This window comes from Salmo trutta, chromosome 23, assembly GCF_901001165.1.
Source record: "Salmo trutta chromosome 23, fSalTru1.1, whole genome shotgun sequence".
Lineage (NCBI taxonomy): Eukaryota > Metazoa > Chordata > Actinopteri > Salmoniformes > Salmonidae > Salmo > Salmo trutta.
Genome location: NC_042979.1, coordinates 12,785,058 through 12,803,679, shown reverse-complemented (window position 1 = coordinate 12,803,679; position 18,622 = coordinate 12,785,058). Strand labels below are relative to the sequence as shown.

At 44.0% G+C, this 18,622-nt stretch overlaps 1 protein-coding gene across 1 annotated transcript in view; it reads left to right on the top strand.

The window, feature by feature from the left end:
- The window catches only part of wdr70 (WD repeat domain 70), an 83,346-nt gene that overhangs the window by 21,442 nt on the left and 43,282 nt on the right, over positions 1 to 18,622 (top strand). The window contains exon 10 of the mRNA XM_029709018.1: positions 13,194 to 13,368. Coding sequence (XP_029564878.1) covers positions 13,194 to 13,368 — 175 coding nt within the window. The remainder of the gene's footprint in view (positions 1 to 13,193; positions 13,369 to 18,622) is intronic.

Below are 18,622 nucleotides of genomic sequence, written 5' to 3'. Positions count from 1 at the left end.
TCCTCACCTCTCTCACAGTGTGGAGTCACCTCCTGGAGCTTTCATTGGGGAAAATCTCTGTTTTCAGAATACAATGGTAATACAATACAGAATTATCCATGTAACCTACTACACTTTCACAAGCCCTCTGTTTGTTATGTTGTCCTCTAGCCAATTGGTTTCCCCATAGCGCTTATCTCAGGGGCTGTAGTGTTTCTATGTTTAGGGGCGGGGTCCATGTGTGTGTTTCTCTGAACATGTTTATGTATGTGTGTGAGAGAGCGAGAGGGAGAGAACCCCAGTGATGAGTCTAAGTGAGTGTGACAGGCAGCGGAGCAGAAACCCAACACCATGATCAGGACTGAAAACAAGGCTGAGGAGGGTAGGGGCTGGGACCAGTGTTGACTACTGACCGTCTCTTCTCGCTGCCAGCTCTCCCTCCCAGATGTGGCGTGGGGGCTAGCTGCTTTATTTAGCTTTACTTTGGCTTCTGGGAATCCTCACGTGGCACGTTTGCGCTGGGGGTTGCCAGCCCAGTTCTGGGAGTAGAGCAGATCAGAGCAGTGGACAGAGAGCCGTTTGCAGCCGCGACCAGCTGTAGATGTGAAGGGTCCCCGGTGGGAGGGTCCAGAGCAGGTCACTACAGCTCCCTGGGCCACAGGGACCAGGAGAGGAAGGGAATGCCCAGTGGCCTGCTTTCGGGAGGTCCCTCTTCTTTCAAAGTCTCTCTCCCTCTCCTGCCCTCCATCCTTTCCGTCTGTCTCCCTTAATCATACGTCTCACTCTAAAGGCCTCGGGGAACGGATGATTGTCGGGCGGATGTTGTGAAAGGGGATGTTTGGGACTTTCTATGACTGCCTCTTGTGAGCGAGGTGAGGTACACTGTTCATTATTATGAGTAACTGAGGTCAGAACTGGAAGGGACTGAATGAGGCGTACGGTGAAGTGTTAGTTTCAATGAATTGCCGCTGACAGTAAGAAACAGTTCATGCGTCGTCATTGGGTAATGATGATCAGCATGGGAGGTACACTCAGTAGACCTCACAGCACAGGGAGCTGGGCTGTAGCCTTGGTTTTCACCCCATATGAAAATGTATGCGCTCACTACTGTAAGTCGCCCTGGATATGAGCGCCTGCTAAATTACTAAAATGTAAATGTTGTCTCTCTCTCTTTCACTCCTGCACTCCCATTCAGTGGTCCCAGTGGGGAGCCTGGATGTCTTGGCTGCTGTGTGTGTGGCTCTGTCTGACAATGGGCCAGATAGACTAGGACCCAGGGCTTCTATTTCTGAAGTCCAGGGGAGGGCCAGCCGTACCGCCTGGTGCCTGGTACTGTTCGTCTGTCTTCCTGACAACAGACCAGTGTTACCACCCAGGTTTAATAGGTTCTCTCTCTCTCCCTCTATTGTTCTGACGCCGCTTTTGATGTGTTGCTTTCGCTGCTTTAATGTACTAGCTCTTTCAGGGCTCTACGCTGACCGTTTTTTACAAGGAGCACGTGTGCCCCTAAGTTGAAATATTTAGAAGCACAATGACAAATATTTAAGATAACAAGCCGTTTTCTTTAGCAATGGTGCAAGCATGACGGTCATGTATCTGCGCTCAGTGCATTCTCCATGGCACACGGGCTGCAGTACAGTGAAGTAATCATTGCAACAGTTATCATCTAGGGGATTTTTTTTGCACCTAAATTAAAACTCCAGGTCGCACAGCAAAATATTTAGGCACATATGCCGAGTCAAATGATCGCACAGTAGAGCCCTGTCTTTACCCACACGAAAAAAATACAACAAATGACTATACAATTCTTTAGTAAACTGTAGTATACTATACTACGCACTGTAGTATCTCTCAATCATGTGAAGTACTTGTTGTAGAATACTATACTAAATACTACAGTAATGTCCGCAAAAACACCACAGTATTTAATTAGCATATACCCTGCCCTTTCTCCTCGCCCATATCCCAATTTGTGCCACCCATTAGTGGAAAACCTACGTGCCAAGTGTACAGTCCATTCGGAAAGTATTTAGATACCTTGACTTTTTCCACATTTTGTTACGTTACAGCCTTATTCTAAAATAGAAAATGTTTCTCATTAATCTACACACGAATCCCCGAGCTGACAAGGTAAAAATCTGTCGTTCTGGCCCTGAACAAGGCAGTTAACCCACTGTTCCTAGGTCGTCATTGAAAATAAGAATTTGTTCTCAACTGACTTGCCTAGTTAAATAAATAAATAAATAAATAATAAAAGGTGCAAGGGTACCAAAAATGTTGTGCAACATTGAAGGTCCCCAAGAACTCAGTGGCCTCCATCATTCTTAAATGGAAGAAGTTTGGAACCACCAAGACTCTTCCTAGAGCTGGCCTCACGGCTAAACTGAGCAATCGGGGGAGAAGGTCCTTGGTCAGGGAGATGACCAAGAACCCGATGGTCACTCTGATTAAGCTCCAGAGTTCCTCTGTGGAGATGGGAGAACCTTCCAGAAGGACGTCCATCTCTGCAGCACTCCACCAAACGGCCTTTATGGTAGAGTGGCTAGACAGACCACTCCTCAGTAAAAGGCACATGACAGCCCACTCAGAGTTTGCCAAAAAGCACTTAAGGACTCTCCAGACCATGAGAAAAAGATTCTCTGGACTGATGAAACCTAGATTGAACTCTTTGGCCTGAACGCCAAGCATCACCTCTGGAGGAAACCTGGCACCATCCCTATGGTGAAGCATGGTGGTGGCATCATCATGCTGTGGGGATGTTTTTCAGCGGCAGGGACTGGGAGACTGTTCAAGATCGAGGGAAAGATGAACAGATCAAAGTACAGAGAGATCCTTGATGAAAACCTGCTCTAGAGTGCTCAGGACCTCAGACTGGGGTGAAGGTTCACCTTCCAGCTAGACAACCACTCTAAGCACACAACCAAGACAATGCAGGAGTGGCTTAGGGATAGGTCTCTGAATGTTCTTGTGTGGCCCAGTCAGAGCCTGGACTTGAACCTGATCGAACATCTCTGGAGAGACCTGAAAATAGCTGTGCAGTGAAGCTCCCAATCCAACCTGACAGAGCTTGAGAGGATCTGCAGAGAAGAATGAAAAAAGCTCCCCAAATACAGGTGTGCCAAGCTTGAAGCATCATACCCAAAAAGACTCGATGCTGTTATCGCTGCCAAAGGTGCTTCAACAAAGTACTGAGTAAAGGGTCTGAATACTTATGTAAACATGATATTTTATTTTTTATACATTTGCAAAAATGTCTAAACGGTTTTTGCTTTGTCACTATGGGGGTATTGTGTGTGGATTGATGAGGGATAAAAACGATTTAATACATTTTAGAACAAGGCTGTAACGTAACAAAATGTGTAAAAAGTCAAGGGGTCTGAATACTTTCCGAAGGCACTGTAGACCATATTTAGGCCATATATTGTGTTCCTTACAGCAGGGGTTCTCAAAGTGGGTTCCACAGCCAGCTGTCTAAATAAATGAATATTACTAACAACACAACTTTTGGCGAAGGGATTAATGGAATAAGTTTAAGTGTGTAATGCAATACAATGTAATATTATTATGTTCTTAATTAACCCTGGGCAACATGGGCCTGGGAGGCTCACAGGGATATGGACCTGGGAGGCTCACATGGGTATTGGTACAAAATGTTATCTTCGATGCTAAGAAATGGACCAAAATATAGAAATTTGCCAACATATAGAAATCTGGCCAGTGTGATGCATTTTGCATCATATAAGCCAGATTTCTGTATTTTGAAAGTTACATATCTTGAAAGCTTGATTGCTAACATACAAAACATTTTGCGACTACATCAACAATGGACTTATGAAACAAATACCAAAAGATAGTTTTTGGGTGGAGTTTTCCTTTAAGGCAGCCCCCCCACACCTTTCTGATTGAGAGGCTGGGTTAAATTCGGAAGACACATTTCGGTTGAATGCATTCAGTTACTGACTAGGTATCCCCTTTCCCTTAACCCTACAGTATATACTAGAGTTTTATTTTGCTGTAAACTGTGGTATTTAACTGTAAATACTACAGTAAATATTAGTATTCACTGTACTGTTTTCATAGACTTTCTACAGTGAATACTACAGAACAGTCTGCAAAAACACTACAGTGAATACTATAGAATTTATACTATAGTATTTTTTTATTTTTTGATGTGGGTTATTAGGCCTAAGATATACAACATATTCTCTGGTTGTCACATTCTGTGGATTCCTCTTCCCATGGCTGTAGCTGTCCTCTTTAAGTGTGACTAAACTATCCCGACATATTTCTATCAGAGGAATGTGACGAGAGATGTCGTTTCCAGATAAAGTAGCCCCGTGGAGCAGCAGTTGGAGTTAAACTGTATTGAAGCCCCTTTCAACATTCTCTCTCTTGTTTGAGATGAAATTGGCACACATGCCAAATAGCACGCTACCTAAACGCAAAGTAAGTGATTACTCATATTTGAAGCATAGGGCCCAAATACCTGCTAAGTGCAGTGTTACTTAAACAAATTCTCTGCTGAAAGAACACCTGTTTGAAAGCCTCAAGGAGAATAATATGTTTCAGGCCAAATAGTTTGCCCCTGGAAAGTGTAAAGACTTTGTTCCTCTGTGGGAGTTTGTTCCTCTGTGGGAGTATTTCTAGCCAAGATTGAGCTATGGGTTTTACTAAGTAAGACATGTTTTGACACAGATTAATAGGGATGTAGGCACACACACACACACACACACACACACACACACACACACACAAACAATAACCCTAATAACTGTGAGGAATGTTTTGCTGGATGCCAGGGATAACCTACGTGCTGGGCTGCAGGACAGGACTGGGATGTGGATTCAGACAGGCCCCAGAGGAGAGGAGAGCATGTCCCTGTCAGCCCCGGTCCTGGAGGTTCATCTGTCTGCTGTCTTTATCATACAGTACACCCCACCATTCCATGCACCACCCAAACATACAGTATATGATCTACACTGAGGGAGGGGGGTGTCTTCAACTCGATATTACAAAGGGGTTCTTAATGTTTTGTACACTCAGTGTATATGGCACATTATGGAATCACCATTGTTCATGATCTTTCTGGAAATGGACACCATTATGAATCTGCTTCATGCCCTCGGGTCACACCAGTAGAATAACCATGATAAAGGATGTGTGAACTGAGCGAACCCCGTAAATCATTGCTATGGGGTTTCTCACACTGTAACAGCCTCTGAGTTGAGCTCTCACAAGTGTTTTGTGTCCCATCTCGATGTAAACTGACACTCCTCCCTGCTCTTGAGATCATCCCACTATCTCTTAATTGTTCATTTCTGGCATACTGTGCTTGTCAACTGAGTATTTTTCCCATTTTTCTATATGTAACCCTAGGCTCTCAGCCCAAAGTATGGAGCTTGGAGATACCCTAATTTGGGCTTTTTGGAGGACTTGTGCAGGATCACAGGGCTATTAATTGTGATCTCCATGGCAATACGGAGATGTGGAGTGAGAACAGACCGATGTCCCAGGGGTCTGAGAGAACATCTCATCCTCTCTGGGCATTGAGACACTCAGACACATCAGGTTCATCCACAGTCCAGCGCGTCTCTCACACCACGTCTCCCAGCACCCGGCACCCCGCCTGCCTTACGGAGCTAGTGTTCCATATCCTGCTGCCCTGGAATGTAATTCAATGAAGGAAAAATATGAACACAACATGCAACAATTTCGAAGATTTTACTGAGTTACAGTTCAATAAAGGAAACCAGTCAATTGAAACATACAGTTGAAGTCGGAAGTTTACATACACTTAGGTTGGAGTCATTAAAACTCTTTTTCAACCACTCCACAAATTTCTTGTTAACAAACTATAGTTTTGGCAAGTCGGTTAGGACATCTACTTTGTGCATAACACAAGTCAGTTTTCCAACAATTGTTTACAGACGGATTATTTAACTTATAATTCACTGTATCACAATTCCAGTGGGTCAGAAATTAACATACACTAAGTTGATTGTGCCTTTAAAAACAGCTTGGAAAATTCCAGAAAATGATGTCATGGCTTCAGAAGCTTCTGATAGGCTAATTGACATCATTTGAGTCAATTGGAGGTGTATCTGTGGATGTATTTCAAGGCCTACCTTCAAACTCAGTACCTCTTTGCTTGACATCATAGGAAAATCAAAAGAAATCAGCCGAGACCTCAGAAAAAAAATTGTAGACCTCCAGAAGTCTGGTTCATCCTTGGGAGCAATTTCCGAATGCCTGAAGGTACCACGTTCATCTGTACAAACAATAGTATGCAAGTATAAACACCATGGGACCACGCAGCTGTCATACCGCTCAGGAAGGAGACGTGTTCTGTCTCCTAGAGATGAACGTACTTTGGTGAGAAAAGTGCAAATCAATCCCAGAACAACAGCAAAGGACCTTGTGAAGATGATGGAGGAAACAGGTACAAAAGTATCTATATCCACAGTAAAACGTTTGACCCAAGTTAAACATTTTAAAGGCAATGCTACCAAATACTAATTGAGTGTATGTAAACTTCTGACCCACTGGGAATGTGATGAAAGAAATAAAAGCTGAAATAAATCTTCTCTCTACTATTATTCTGACATTTTACATTCTTAAAATACAGTGGTGATCCTAACTGACCTAAGACAGGGGATTCTTACTAGGATTAAATGTCAGGAATTGTGAAAAACTGAGTTTAAATGTATTTGGCTAAGGTGTATGTAAACTTCTGACTTCAACTGTACATTCATTAGGCCCTAATATATGGATTTCACATGACTGGCTATAGGACCACCCACCTGGGAGCTAGGCCCAGCCAATCAGAATGAGTTTTTTCCCTCAAAAGGGCTTTATTACAGACAGAAATACGCCTGTGTTTAATCAGCTGTCCAGATGACTGGTATCATACGATCCTGCAGGTGAAGAAGCTGGACGTTGAGGTCCTGTGCTGGCAGGGTTACATGTGGTCTGCGTTTCTGAGGCCAGTTGGACGTACTGCCAAATTCTCTAAAATAACATTGGAGGCGGCTTATGGTAGAGAATTTTACATAAAATTCTCTGACAACAGCTCTGGTGGACATTCCTGCAGTCAGCATGCCAATTGCATGCACCCTGAAAACATCTGTGGCATTGTGTTGTGTGACAAAACTGCACATTGTAGAGGTCTTGTACCCGGCACAAGGTGCACCTGTGTAATGAATGCTTTTTAATCAGCTTCTTGATATGCCACACCTGTCAGGTGGATGGATTATGTTGGCAAAGGAGAAATGCTCACTAACAGGGATGTAAACACATTTGGCACAAAATCAGGGAAATAAGCTTTTTGTGCATTTGGAAAATTTCTGGGATCTTTTATTTCAGCTCATGAAACATGGACCAAGACTTTTTTTGTTCACGATAAATACCATAACCAGATACGTTCAAGTACAGACTGTTGTCTAGCAACACAGAATGAATTGGATGTTGAACTCAGTAACCTCGACCTGTTGCTACGGTGAGGCTACTCCTGTTTATTGGAGTGAAAAGATACTTTCATGGTAATTTCCTCCTGTGCTACTCCAATGGGATCTAGGCTAATGGCTTACTTAACTTTTCAACCAATCAACCTGGATGAGCTACAGTCTATCATTTGGTCTTTGGATGCAGATGCACTGCCCTACTTATTGAGCTTAATGAGGATCCATTAAACCAAGCTGACAATATTGATAAGCTTTTTATCTCACTATTGAGGTGGATTGAAATCCAATGTACACACAGGAATCATAGCCGCAGGAAGTAGGGTGGCGGTGGGGGTGCAGCGTTTTCTTTGCCCAAGCTGAAGACGTCTATATCGGTCCGTTAATGCAGGACTAGTAAAGGCCCAGTGCACTTCTTTTGTGGAAAATGTTTAAACCAAATGTATTTGAGTTTACCAGCATTTGTAACTTGAGTCTGATAATTATCTGTAGAAAACAGTTAATCTGATAATACTTGCGGAATATAAAAATTATTTTTACAATTTCTTGAAATACTTTGCAAATGCATCTTATTTCTATGTGAAAACTGATTGTCTATTCATTCCTTTTCCATGTTAGTAGACGCTCTTATCCAGAGCAACTTACAGTAGTAGTGAGTGCATACAGTAAATTATGACTGTACAAAAAGTGTTTGTTTTCCGTGTTATAAAAATATTTGATGTGAATGTTTTGTCTTTGTCCGTAACTTTGCATCTTTTGATGTGAATGTTTGAGGACAGGTTTTTTTTGTTTTAATGAATGCCATTAGAATGACAATCGCCGAGAAAGGGACAGGGCAACAACTACAATTACAACTATTGAATCCTGCAAGATACTGTTCTTAGTTATACAACTACTTTTTTTTCCGAAGTGGAGATGCTGAAAAAATGTTTTTGCCAGCGCTACAGACGTTTATATCGGTCCGCTAATACTAGTAAAGGCCCATGGCACTACTTTTTTGTTGTTGTAAAAAATTAAATATATTCTGATTTTTCACGGGGTACTTCCCGCTGCTATGACAAGAATATCAAATAATAGCAATGTTCTGTATATTTTATTCTGTATACTATGTTTGTGCACTAAGTTGGTGCACTAACATCTTATCCGGCCTCACCTGGATGTCTGGTTGAACCTACTGTGTTCATCTATGTCTCTTGACTGCTCCACTTCCTATTTGACATCCAGCAGTTACTTTCCCCTTCTTATCTTGTACATCCTCTGAGATGGAGTAGCTTCCATTTTCCTCTCTAATCCCTATCAGTGATTATAACAGAGCCTCAGCGGACCCCACAGCCGGGCCCCCTCCCCGGGCCCCCAGCCATTCTAACACAGCCTGACACACAGAGGCCCCTGCGCTTTGATCAGCCTGTCCTTTATTCCTCTCCTCCTTATCCCTCCATCTGGGGAGCTTTCCCATAATCCCAGCCACCCGGCCCTGGCAGACCTAAAGACTGTCCCACAGATAGCATCTGAAGGCAGAGAGGAGGTGGGGGAGAGGTGGGTGGGGCCTAAACCCTGGGTTGATGTGTGAACGGCTGTGTTACCTAGTAAACCACACACGCATGACTGAGGCTGTATGGCTCTTGTCTTTTATCACGAATGCCCCTCTGGGTCTTTAAGCGCTTACACAGGAAAAGGGGAGCGCTGATTGAGGCGAAAACAGGCTTGTTGGGGAAGGGAAAGAAAGGGTGGCGTGATACTTTGTGTGCCCCTCCGTGTTTTGGTTTCTTTATTATTCTGTACATGAATGTTTTGTCACTTCATTGAAAAGAATTGAGTTGCGACTTGTGAGATGGTTGCTAAGTTGTTCGTTCATCACACAGGAACGTAGAACCCTTCTAAAGCGGGTGATGTTAGAGGGTCACCAAAATAATAATTAGAAGAAACATGAGGTGCAGCACATAAATAACTTGAGTGCACCTGTAGTTTACAATCCACTAGGTTTTGCATTACTTTGCTGCCATTCCTTGAATCCCTACAACTTCCCACCTAATTTGTGGTAGAGCAGCCTCACCGTACGCCGCTTCCTTCCCAGCCTCTGCTTGCCTAGCTGCTGAGGTGTGTGAGAGACCCAGGATCGGCCCAGCCGTGGTGGGGTGGCGGTGGCCTCTGCTCCTGCCGTCAGCCATCAGGGCCATGTTTTAGAAAGAGGCTGGCTGAGATGAATTGAATTCCTGGTGTTGTGTGCTGCTACGTGAAAAGTTTTGTTGTCTTTAGTGTCTGGACAGACGCCTAGGCTCCTATGTAAACAGAATACAGACGTCTGTGAGCGAGCAGGTGGAACGATCTGTCACCCTGCACACTCCTGTCATCTACGACACGTATGCAATGCGTACACACACACACGAATGCAACATTCACATACAAATTCACATCACGCACTAAACATGTTCACTGTTTTGTTGCTAGTATGAGGATCAGCCTGAAATCACATTGTGCTAGCAACATTATTAAACGCTTGTAAATTTGTGAGGTTTATTAAACAACTGCCAATACTCCCTCAGACGATCTGTCTTTGGCTGGCATCTGTGTCACCTTGTCAAACTTATCTAAACACAGTTGAGTGTGTCTCTGACTGTTGTAGTGTGTAGCGAGCCGTGGAGGAATCCATGCCTGGCTGTTAGTAGCAGCTCTGCCACTCTGTGTGTTTATGCTCCTCTCCTGACCCTGTGACCCCCAAGGGTCAGGCCTGTTGAAACAGGCAGTGGTTCAGAGAGACACACATGCAAGAGAGACATACACGGGTCAGAGAGACATACATTGGCACGGCTGGTCTGCTAGACTGACACACGGCACCAGGCGCCTCTAGTGTCTGCCCTCTGACTCATGTTTGTGCAAGTCGGCTTCCACTTCCCCATCCTCCTTTCCCCTCTTTACTGTCCCCTCTGCTCTCTCCTCTCTACTCCATCTCTATCTCTCGCTCTATTTTTTTCTCATCCTGTACTCCCTTTTCCTCCCCCCTCCTCTTGTCTATCTCCTCAACCTCTTTAGAAGGGTGAACTACTGAGCGTCTGTGTTAAGTGAGGTGAAGGTTATAATGTTGAGGCGTGTGGAACTTACCTCCTTAGGGCATCCTTAGGATGGGAAACCAACCGTGTTGGTGAGGTTAAAGGTTACACTTCCTTTCCCCTCTGACCCTACAGGCCTTGGTGGTCCCAGTCACATGACTGTCCAATGTCCACTTTGGTATGTTTTAAAAGCTGCAGAATGCCTGCTTTGAGCCTGTCTGACACGTATACATATTTCAGATCAAATTTATGGTTTGTTACCTGTAGAAAAAAACCTTGCAATGTTTACATGACACCCTTTCAAACAGTCATTTCTTTTCACCACTTTAGCGGCATACTTCTTTTATACATAGCGTTGTGCAGCCCGGCACCGGTGACGGGTGGGAATAGGGGTGTGCAGATGTGGGTGGCCGTCTATTTGAGTAAATCCATTGAATATACACCATCACAAAGAAATGCGTTATTAATTCATTCAATCAGGACCTGATCAGTCAACATACATGTATTTTATAATAAGAATATAACAAAATATTAGTAATATTTTTCCCAAACTACGCAGGAACATGTGTAACCCGTTATTCTTCAAAAAGTTATATTTTTTAACAGAGACCAAGCCCTTGTTTTTTTAAAAGTTTGTAGGCGCTTGTACATGCTTTAGAAACCTTAGAATTTCTAATCTGGGTAAAATTGTGTAGGATGATTTTAATGTGTTCTTTTTTTTTATCACCTTTTCAAGGAATTACAGAGAATATATGCAACCTCCCTCAATATGCCTCCATTGACTTGTACCACCCTGTCCCTGTATCACTCCTCTCCTAGTAGCCAAGTCAATATTTGGTTCAACACTTAGAACTGACTCAACCGTATACAACCAGCTCCGCTGTGTTTGTGTACATATCGGTGTTAGTAATATGTATGTTTGTTTTTTAATTCTTCCCATCCTGCGGCATCTGTCTGCAGCACGGTTCAATAATGTGTTGAGCAGATGTAGGGAATGAAATCAGGACTTCATGGAGGCTTCAGACACGCCTGTCAGGCTGATCTAGTGTTCTGTCTCTCTGCTCCGTTCCATAACCTCTCATCCTTCAACACATATCTGGCTGATACGATATGGAGGGGTATGGGAAGGAGGCTCAGAGACTAGGGAACATCTATATGATGTGAGTTACTGGCTGATAGGAATTGTGGAGTTGTAATAGGAGAGCTGTCAGAATACTTGGATGATAATGGAACAGTGGTATGTTGTGATTGTTAATGGATTTGAGGAATTTCTAGTCGGGGATATTGTGCACAGAGGTTAGGGCTACTACTGATACAGTGCATCCGGAAAGTATTCAGACCCCTTGACTTTTTCCACGTTTTGTTACGTTACAGCCTCATTCTAAGATGGATTAAATTGTTATTTTCCACTCATCAATCAACACACAACACCCCATAATGAGAAATTTTAAGAAACTGGAATACCACAAGTATTCAGACCCTTTACTCAGTACTTTGTTGAAGCACATTTGGCAGCGATTACAGCCTCGAGTCTTCTTGAGTATGACGCCTCAAGCTTGGCACACCTGTATTTGGGGAGTTTCTCCCGTTCTTCTCTGCAGATCCTCTCAAGCTCTGGAGCAGGTTTTCATCAAGGATCTCTCTGTACTTTGCTCCGTTCCTTTTTCCCCTCGATCCTGACTAGTCTCCCAGTCCCTGACGCTGAAAAACATTTCCACAGCATAATGCTGCCACCACCACGCTTCACTGTAGGGATGGTGCCAGGTTTCTTCCTGATGTGACTTAGCATTCAGGCCAAAGAGTTCAATTGACCAAAGAATCTTGTTTCTCATGGTCTGAGTCCTTTAGGAGCCTTTTGTCAAACTCCAAGTGGGCTGTCATGTCCCTTTTTTACTGAGGAGTGGCTTCCGTCTGGCCACTCTAGCATAAAGGCCTGATTGTTGTCCTTCTGGAAGGTTCTCCCATCTCCACAGAGGAACTTTGGAGCACTGTCAGAGTGACCATCGGGTTCTTGGTCACCTCCCTGACCAAGGCCCTTCTCCCCCGATTGCGCAGTTTGGCCGGTTGGCCAGCTCTAGGAAGAGTCTTGGTGGTTCCAAACTTATTCCATTTAAGAATGATGGAGGCCACTGAGTTCTTGGGGACCTTCAATGCTGCAGAAATGTCTTGGTACCCTTCCCCAGATCTGTGCCTCGACACAATCCTGTCTCGGAGCTCTACATACAATTCCTTCGACCTCATGGCTTTCGTTTTTTCTCTGACATGCACTGTCAACTGTGGGACCTTATATAGACAGGTGTGTGCCTTTCCAAATCATGTCCAATCAATTGAATTTACCACTGGTGGACTCCAATCCAAGTTGTAGAAACATCTCAAGGATGATCAATGGAAAATGGATGCACCTGAACTCAATTTCGAAGTCTCATAGCAAAGGGTCTGAATACTTACATAAATAAGGTATTTTTGTTTTAATTAATGTTGAACAATTTCTAAAAACCTGTTTCCACTTAGTCCTTATGGGGTATTGTGTGTAGATTGATGAGGATTTTTATTTATTTAATCCATTTTAGAATAAGGCTGTAAAGTAACACAATGTGGAAATATTCAAGAGGTCTGAATACGTTCCGAATACACTATGTTAATATTATGTGTCGTTTCGGCATCTGTGTGTTGGTTCGTAAACCTCTCCCCTCTCTCACTGTGTTCTCAGTACTGTTCGCACATGGGACCTGAGCTCTAACAAGAAGCACAAGATGTGCTTCAAACCCCGCTCCCTGCAGGGGAAGAAAGTCACGCCCACATGTTGCACCTACAGCCGAGACGGGAAGCTGGCGGCAGCCGGCTGCCAGGACGGAACCATCCAGATCTGGGACAGGAACCTCAGTGTGAGTCTCTCTGTCTCACGCGCTCGCTAGCACATGCATAAACGACCACACGCACAAACGAACACACACACACACCCACTACCTCACCATTGTCTCACACTGGCGTACGCACACACTGTTAGTCACACAAGAAGGACTCCGAGCAGGAGGCCAGGGGATGGAGTCAGAATTCAAAAGGTCCCCAACACTAAGCAGGACCCAGCAGTAAATAAAGCCATAGGTGGGAAAGTGACGTTTGATAAATAGCCTTAATTCAAACTACCCTGTCTGTTTTTTTTTCTTCCATCTGTCTTGTATCTGGTGTGATATAGGATGAGGGCAGTGTGGTATACAGATGGAGAGGTCTCTACGTGTGTGGGGGGGGGGCATGGTTGAAATATAATGTGTCGTATGTTAGCGGGACAGATGGTTAGGTTTGATCCTCATTGCTGAGATGGAGGATTGTTGGTTGTTAGGCAGACATTTATTGTTTTCGGTCACTGGGGTGGGGGTAACTGTTTACATTACCTCTAACCCCCCCCCCCCAAAAAAAATATATAATATAGGAGGAGGTATGCTGGTGTAGACTTTACAGTGAAGTGCTTGTTTACGAACCATTCCAACGATGCAGAGTTTATAAAATAATACATTTAAATAGTGACTAACATGAGGAATAAAATAGACAATAATGGAGCTATATACAGTACAGGGAGTACCAGAGATCAACATGCAGAGGTACAAGGTAGATATGTACATGAAGGCAGGGTAAAGTGACTAGGCATCTGGATAGATAATAATGAGTAAAATAAAGAACAGAGTAGCAGCAGCAACTGACGTGTGGGTATGTATGTGTTTTTGTTGTGTCGGTATGCGTGTGTGTGTGTATATGTGGTGTTTGTGAATGTAGGAGGGTTTTGTGTAAGAATGACAGTTCAGTGTGTGTGAGCGAGTGTGTACAGTTGAAGTCGGAAGTTTACATACTTAGGTTGGAGTCATTAAAACTCGTTTTTCAACCACTCCACACATTTCTTGTTAACAAACTATAGTTTTGGCAAGTCGGTTAGGACATCTACTGTGTGCATGACACAAGTAATTTTTCCAACAATTGTTTACAGACAGATCATTTCACTTATAATTCACTGTATCACAATTCCAGTGGGTCAGAAGTTTACATACACTAAGTTGACTGTGCCTTTAAACAGCTTGGAAAATTCCATAAAATGATGTCATGGCTTTAGAAGCTTCTGATAGGCTAATTGACATAATTTGAGTCAATTGGAGGTTTAACTGGATGTATTTCAAGGCCTACCTTCAAACTCAGTGCCTCTTTGCTTGACATCATGGGAAAATCAAAAGAAATCAGCCAAGACCTCAGAAAAAAAATTGGTGGGCCTCCACAAGTCTGGTTCATCCTTGGGAGCAATTTCAAAACGCCTGAAGGTACCACGTTCATCTGTACAAACAATAGTATGCAAGAATGAACACCATGGGACCACGCAGCTGTCGTATCACTCAGGAAGGAGACGTGTTCTGTCTCCTAGAGATGAACGTACTTTGTTGCGGAAAGTGCAAATCAATCCCAGAACAACAGCAAAGGACCTTGTGAAGATACTGGAGGAAACGGGTACAAAAGTATCTATATCCACAGTAAAACGAGTCCTATATCGACATAACCTGAAAGGCCACTCAGCAAGGAAGAAGCCACTGCTCCAAAACCATCCTTAAAAAAGCTAGACTACGGATTGCATCTGCACATGGGGACAAAAATTGTACTTTTTGGAGAAATGTCCTCTGGTCTGATGAAACAAAAATAGAACTGTTTGGCCATAATGATCATCCTTATGTTTGGAGGAAAAAGGGGGAGGCTTGCAAGCTGAAGAACACCATCAAACCGTGAAGCACGGGGGTGGCAGCATCATGTTGTGAAGGTACTTTTCTGCAGGAGGGACTGGTGCACTTAACAAAATAGATGGCATCACGAGGATGGAAAATTATGTGGATATATTGAAACAGCATCTGAAGACATCAGTCAGGAAGTTAAAGCTTGGTCGCAAATGGGTTTTCCAAATGGGCATTTTTATTTTAAATGTTTTTATTTCACCTTTATTTAACCAGGTAGGCTAGTTGAGAACAAGTTCTCCTTTACAACTGCGACCTGGCCAAGATAAAGCAAAGCAGTGCGACACAAACAACAACACAAAGTTACACATGGAATAAAAAAAACATACAGTCAATAATACAATAGAAAAAGTCTATATACAGTGTGTGCAAATGAGGTCGGATAAGGGAGGTAAGGCAATAAATAGGCCATAGTGGCGAAATAATTACAATATAGCAATTAAACACTGGAGTGATAAATGTGCAGAAGATGAGTGTGCAAGTAGAGAAACTGGGGTGCAAAGGAGCAAAATAAATCAAATAACGGTATGGGGATGAGGTCGTTGGATGGGCTATTTACAGATGGGCTATGTACAGGTGCAGTGATCTGTGAGTTGCTCTGACAGCTGGTGCTTATAGCTAGTGAGGGAGATGAGTCTCCAGCTTCAGTGATTTTTGCAGTTCGTTCCAGTCATTGGCAGCAGAGAACTGGACGGAAAGGCAGCCAAACGAGGAATTGGCTTTGGGGGTGACCAGTGAAATATACCTGCTGGAGCACGTGCTACGGGTGGGTGCTGCTATGGTGACCAGTGAGCTGAGATAAGGTGGGGCTTTACCTAGCAAAGACTTATAGATGACCTTGAGCCAGTGGGTTTGGCGACGAATATGAAGCGAGGGCCAGCCAACGAGAGCTTACAGGTCGCAGTGGTAGGTAGTATATGGGGCTTTGGTGAGAAAATGGATGGCACTGTGATAGACTGCATCCAATTTGCTGAGTAGAGTTGTGGAGGCTATTTTGTAAATGATATCGCCGAAGTCAAGGATCGGTAGGATACGGCAGTTTTACGAGGGTATGTTTGACAGCAGGAGTGAAGGATTCTTTGTAGCGAAATAGGAAGCTGATTCTGGGTTTAATTTTGGATTGGAGATGCTTAATGTGAGTCTGGAAGGAGAGTTTACAGTCTAACCAGACACCTAGGTATTTTTAGTTGTCCACATATTCTAAGTCAGAACCGTCCAGAGTAGTGATGCTGGACGGGCGGGCAGGTGTGGGCGGCGATCGGTTGAAGAGCATGCATTTAGTTTTACTTGTGTTTAAGAGCAGTTGGAGGCCACGGAAGGAGAGTTGTATGTCATTGAAGCTCGTCTGGAGGTTAGTTAACACAGTGTCCAAAGAAGGGCCAGATGTATACAGAATGGTGTCGTCTGCGTAGAGGTGGATCAGAGAATCACCAGCAGCAAGAGCAACATCATTGATGTATACAGAGAAATGAGTCGGCCCGAGGCTTGAACCCTGTGGCACCCCCATAAAGACTGCCAGAGGCCCGGACAACAGGCCATCTGATTTGACACATTGAACTCTATCAGAGAAGTAGTTGGTGAACCAGGCGAGGCAATCATTTGAGAAACCAAGGCTGTTGAGTCTGCCGATAAGAATGTGGTGATTGACAGAGTCGAAAGCCTTGGCCAGGTCGATGAATACGGCTGCACAGTATTGTCTCTTATCGATGACGGTTATGATATCGTTTAGGACCTTGAGCGTGGCTGAGGTGCACCCATGACCAGTTCGGAAACCAGATTGCATAGCGGAGGAGGTACGGTGGGATTCGAAATGGTTGGTGATTTGTTTGTGAACTTGGCTTTCGAAGATCTTAGAAAGGCAGGGTAGAATAGATATAGGTCTGTAGCAGTTTGGGTCTAGAGTGTCTCCCCCTCTGAAGAGGGGGATGACCGTGGCAGCTTTCCAATCTTTGGGGATCTCAGACGATACGGAAAAGAGGTTGAACAGGCTAGTAATAGGGGTTGCAATGATTTTGGTGGATCATTTTAGAAAGAGAGGGTCCAGATTGTCTAGCCCAGCTGATTTGTAGGGGTCCAGATTTTGCAGCTCTTTCAGAACATCAGCTATCTGGATTTGGGTGAAGGAGAAATGGGGGAGGCTTGGGCAAGTTGCTGTGGGGGGTGAAGGGCTGTTGACCAGGGTATCGGTAGCCAGATGGAAAGCATGGCCAGCCATAGAAAAATGCTTTTCAATTATCGCGGATTTATCGGTGGTGACAGTGTTTCCTAGCCTCAGTGCAGTGGGCAGCTGGGAGAAGGTGCTCTTATTGTCCATGGACTTTTCAGTGTCCCAGAACTTTTTGGAGTTTGTGCTACAGGATGCAAATTTCTGTTAGGAAAGCAAAGGCTAGCTTTTTCAATTTGCCTGCGTATATTGGTTCCTAACTTCCCTGAAAAGTTGCGTATCGTGAGGGCTATTTGATGCTAATGCAGTACGACACAAGATGTTTTTGTGCTGGTCAAGGGCAGTCAGGTCTGGAGTGAACAAGGGCTATATCATTTCCTTGTTCAAATTATTTTTGAACGGTGCATGTGTATTTTAAGATTGTGAGGAATGCACTTTTAAAGATTAACCAGGCATCCTCTACTGACGGAATGAGGTCAATATCCTTCCAGGATACCCGGGCCAGGTCGATTAGAAAGGCCTGCTCGCTGAAGTGTTTTAGGGAGCGTTTGACAGTGATGAGGGGTGGTTGTTTGACTGTGGACCCATTACGGACGCAGGCAATGAGGCAGTGATCGCTGAGATCCTGATTGAAAACAGCAGAGGTGTATTTGGAGGGCAGGTTGATTAGGACGATATCTTTGAGGGTGCCCGAGTTTACAGATTTGTGGTTGTACCTGGTAGGTTTATTGATCATTTGTGAGATTGAGGGCATCAAGCTTAGATTGTAGGATAGCCGGGGTGTTAAGCATGTCCCAGTTTACTAACTTCACAAGCTCAGGAGATAGATGGGGGACAATCAATTCACATATGGTGTCTAGGGCACCGCTGGGGGCAGAAGGTGGTCTATAGCAAGCGGCAGCGGTGAGAGACTAGTTTCTGGAAAGGTGGATTTTTAAAAGTAGAAGATCAAATTGTTTTGGTACAGCCCTGGATAGTATGACAGAACTCTGCAGACTGTCTCTGCAGTAGATTGCAACTCCGCCCACTTTGGCAGTTCTATCTTGTCGGAAAATGTTATAGTTAGGGATGGAAATTTCAGGGTTTTTGGTAGTCTTCCTAAGCCTGGATTCAGACAAGGCTAGGACATCCGAGTTGGCCGAGTGTGCTAAAACAAACTTAGGGAGGTGTCTTCTAATGTTAACATGCATGAAACCAAGGCTTTTACGGTTA